This window comes from Gopherus flavomarginatus, chromosome 12 (assembly GCF_025201925.1).
Source record: "Gopherus flavomarginatus isolate rGopFla2 chromosome 12, rGopFla2.mat.asm, whole genome shotgun sequence".
Lineage (NCBI taxonomy): Eukaryota > Metazoa > Chordata > Testudines > Testudinidae > Gopherus > Gopherus flavomarginatus.
This window is the reverse complement of record NC_066628.1, coordinates 19,323,790-19,327,773: the sequence shown is the minus strand read 5'-3', so window position 1 is coordinate 19,327,773 and position 3,984 is coordinate 19,323,790. Positions and strand designations below refer to the sequence as shown.

Genomic DNA, 3,984 nt, shown 5'->3' with positions numbered 1-3,984 from the left:
AACTAGGCAAATATCTAGATGAGTTGATGTAACCCCTGGAAGACCTCTGTGTACCCCCCAGGGGTATGCGTACCCCTGCTTGAGAACCACTGCTCTAGAAGTTCTCTGACATAGGCTGATGTAATTTCAATTTCAACCAGTAGGGTGCACCACCTGCATCTCCACTGTACAGAGCCAATAGCATACAAAGAAGCCCCAGTTCCGTTCAGGAGGGTGAAAACTTGGATCAGCTCCAGTCTCAAAATCCAGCCTCTCCCCCCGTCCCTCTGGCACCTTTGTTACAATTTTGACTTTCCTTGGAGACAGATCCTGTCCCATCTACTAGGGGCAGCACTGGAACTGCTGTGGGACAAGTTGGAGACGTTCTGTTCCCTTCCTGTAGGAGCAGCACTTGGGCTCCTATTCCAAGTGTATTTCCACATGCACACAGGGGGATGGGGGAAGGTGTGATGGAAAATCCCATCCCTTTCCTGCTGTCCAAACCCAGGTGTCACAAATGTAACTTCCTGAGCTTCCTAACAGCCAGCTGCACGTCCTTGTTCCTCAGAGTATAGATGACAGGGTTCAGCACTGGGGTGACAACTGTATAAAGAACAGAAACAGCCTTATCCATGGGGAAGGAGCGGAAGGGCCGGGCATAGATGTATATGCAAGGCCCAAAGGTCAGGGTCACCACGGTGAGGTGAGAGGCGCAGGTGGAGAGTGCCTTAGCCCGCCCTTCACTGGAGCGTGTGCTCAGCTTGGCCAGGAGAACAGAGTAGGATACGAGCAGCACCAGAAAGCCCAGGAGAGTCATCAGGCCACTGTTGGACACCATCAGCAGCTCAACAGCAAAGGTGTCAACACAGGCCAGCTTGATTACCTGGGGCACGTCACAGTAGAAGTTGTCCAGTTCATGGGGGCCGCAGAAGGGCAGCTGGATGATAATGGAGACCTGGATGATGGAATGGATGAAGCCGCAGGCCCAGGACACTCCCACCAGCCCCCCCACACACAGCCTGGTTCATGATGGCCCTGTAGCGCAGTGGATGGAATATAGCCGCGTAGCGATCATAGGCCATGATGGTGAGCAGGAAGATCTTGATGCCCCCGATGAAGTGGAAGAAGAAGATCTGGGCCACGCAGCCCCCATAGGAGATGATCTGAGCTTGAAGGAAGAAGCCTGCCAGCAAATTGGGGGCAGTGATGGAGGAGTAGCAGAAATCCAGGAAGGAGAGGTTCCCCAGCAGCATATACATGGGGGTGTGCAGCTGCGGCTCACAGGCCACCAGCACCACAATGAGGAGGTTGCCCAGCACTGTTGTGCCATATACAGCCAGGAAGATAACAAAGAGGAGCAGCTGGAGCTCCGAGGACTTGGTCAGTCCCAGGAGTACGAACTCGCTCACAGTGCTGCGGTTCCCCTCTTCCATGGATGCAGCTCGTGCCTTACAGACAGACCCTGGGGATAATGACAGGGATATTAATGGGAAGGGATAAAGAAACAAGTGCTGAGACCCTGACTCACTGATTACTGAGGGCCAGAAACCCAGGTGCCTCAGTGCCTTTAAAACCTAGCCCTCAGCTCTTACTCAGGTACTCCCAGTGGAAAGAACAAGCCACCTCCAGAGGTTCCCTAGTCAACGGAGTGATACCAGTTAACCCCAGCTATGGAGCTGCTCCCTAGATTCAGGAGACTTGGGCTCAGCTTTGCTATAGCCCAGTTTTGTGACCTGAGGCATGGCACGTCGGGCCCAGTTCCCCAAGGAGCTGAGGTGTGGCCAGGCTGAGCGTCACTGCAGCTAACTCCCAGGCTCCCCGGCAATCACTGGGATTCACATGGCTGAGCTCGGCGCAAAGGCTCCCTATACAATTAATGGAGAGAGAGGCACCTTCGAATGGGATTCCCAAAAGCAGCACGCTAGGCGGGGAGGCACCTGAGCTAGCCAATGGGAGATGCCAAGGCAAGGCTGTATCCTAAGCCCTGCCCCACGCAGGCAGTTCGGTGCCTCCCTCTTCTTGGAGGTCACAGCTGCAAACCCTCCCTTGGGACTAGGCAGCAATGCCATTTCTGAAAGGAGCTAGGGTGAGGAACTCCCCCATAGCATTCAGCCCCGCAGTTACTACCAGCGGGGACACGTCCTGTTCAAGCCGCCCTTTGCCGGAGCGGGAGACAGGGTTTGAACGTGGATCTGCACATGCTGTAACCCCTGGGCTGTTAAGATACTTTCATGGGGGGATGGGGGAGTTGGGCACTCCCACAGTCTGTCGCATCAGAACTGGGCCACTCTGCCTAAAGAATGGGTGAGAGGCAGAGAGCGAGAACGCACAGCCCTGAGAATGACTCTGGAGCCTGGTGGGCAGAGCACCTGCCTCAGAGATGGCAGGCTCTGAATCGTGTCCCCCTGCTCCCAGGCCGTTTGGTGTAATCTTACCTACAGGGGCCTGATCCGATAGATGAGCTCAGAGCCCACCCACTGGACCAGGCCCCACAGGCGAGCTGGGCGCATCTGTCCTTCCCCAGGTTGGGCTTTGCTCTAGGGCTGAGGCATGTGGATGTCCAGTGTGAGGCTGCAGTGTGCATGTGCACAGCCAGAAGCACGTTCCTAAGGAACTTTTACTGCAGAAATATAGGCACCAAACCAAAGTAGGCGCTCACAGATCTTGGCAGCTGCTCAGCAGGGGTTTGGGGATCCCAATGGGGCCCAATTCTGGGATGCAGTTGCTGAAAGTGGCAGTTAGGCACCTAAGTCCTTTTGTGACTCTAGCCCTGCATTGCTCTGTGCCTCAGTTTCCCAATCTGTGAAATGGGGAATAAAATCCTTCCCTCCTTCACAGGTGTATTACAAAGGCAAACTCCTAATGCCTGTGAGGTTACTGTGATGAGAAGCAAATAAGGGCCTCGATACAGAGAAAATACCCTCAGCCACGAGGTTAAACCATCATGGTCATCCAGATAGAAGGAAGATCCAAGGATTTTTAAATGTTAATGTTCACATAGTAACACAAAGTACATTTGAAACAATTACAGTATAGTTGCCTTGCTAAATACTGACCTAATTCAGATTATTGACACTATACTGAAGACCCAATTTCATCATATTTAGGAGATATGGGTCAGAGATCTCTATCTATGATATGACCAATCTATATCTTCATCATAGATATAGACAAATATTCTTCTACGATCTCCTTTTCTTGATTTGTATCAAATAAACAGGTCATGAATAGGTTGATTTTGTCACGTAAATACTTGATATCCTGATTTTATCAGATGAAACATCTCTGTGAATAATCAAGTATTTTATGAAAAAGTTAATTTAATCAAATGTCTCCTAAATATGATGATTTTATCAAATAAATACAGCAAGATTAGATTGCTGTTATCAAATAATTATTCACAGTAATATATTGATTTTCCAAGAAAATTGTCTGGAAAATACATTTTCATTAGATCATCTTGTCTGACCTCCTGTATATCAGAGGCCAGAGAATTTCATCTGGTTACCCCGGTACTGAGGCAGATACTTTGTGTTTGAGTAATGTAGACCTTGCATTTGGCTAAAAAAAGGAAGCCAGTCTTGATTTTAAGATGTCATAATATATATCTGTATATATTATGAATGTATTGATTTTATCAGATAAATATCTCAGGAATGCATTGATTTTATCAAACAAATATTAAATAAACATTTATCAAATAAGTATCTCATAGATCAGTTGACTTTATCAGATAAAAATTCACACATTTGTGGTAATATCAAATGATTATAGCAAAATATGTTGATTGTATCAAATATCTTACAAATATGTTGATTTCTATTTAACTATCTGCATACAAATCACTCTCTCTCCCCCCATACACACCTATTTATCCATCTATCCATCCCCATACACACATATCTATCTAAATCCATAAACACCCCCTATTCTGTCTATCTATCCATAAGGCTGTCACCAGAAACACCTATCAATCCCACTATCCTTCATTCTATTCCCACACAC

General features: G+C 48.2%; 1 protein-coding gene across 1 annotated transcript; it reads right to left on the bottom strand.

The window, feature by feature from the left end:
• Positions 1 to 490: 490 nt before the first annotated feature.
• LOC127032562 (olfactory receptor 4D5-like) lies at positions 491 to 1,412 on the bottom strand. Its single transcript, XM_050919860.1, is given in 2 exon segments — positions 491 to 1,001; positions 1,003 to 1,412. Coding segments are annotated over 2 exon segments (921 nt in total).
• Positions 1,413 to 3,984: the final 2,572 nt, after the last annotated feature.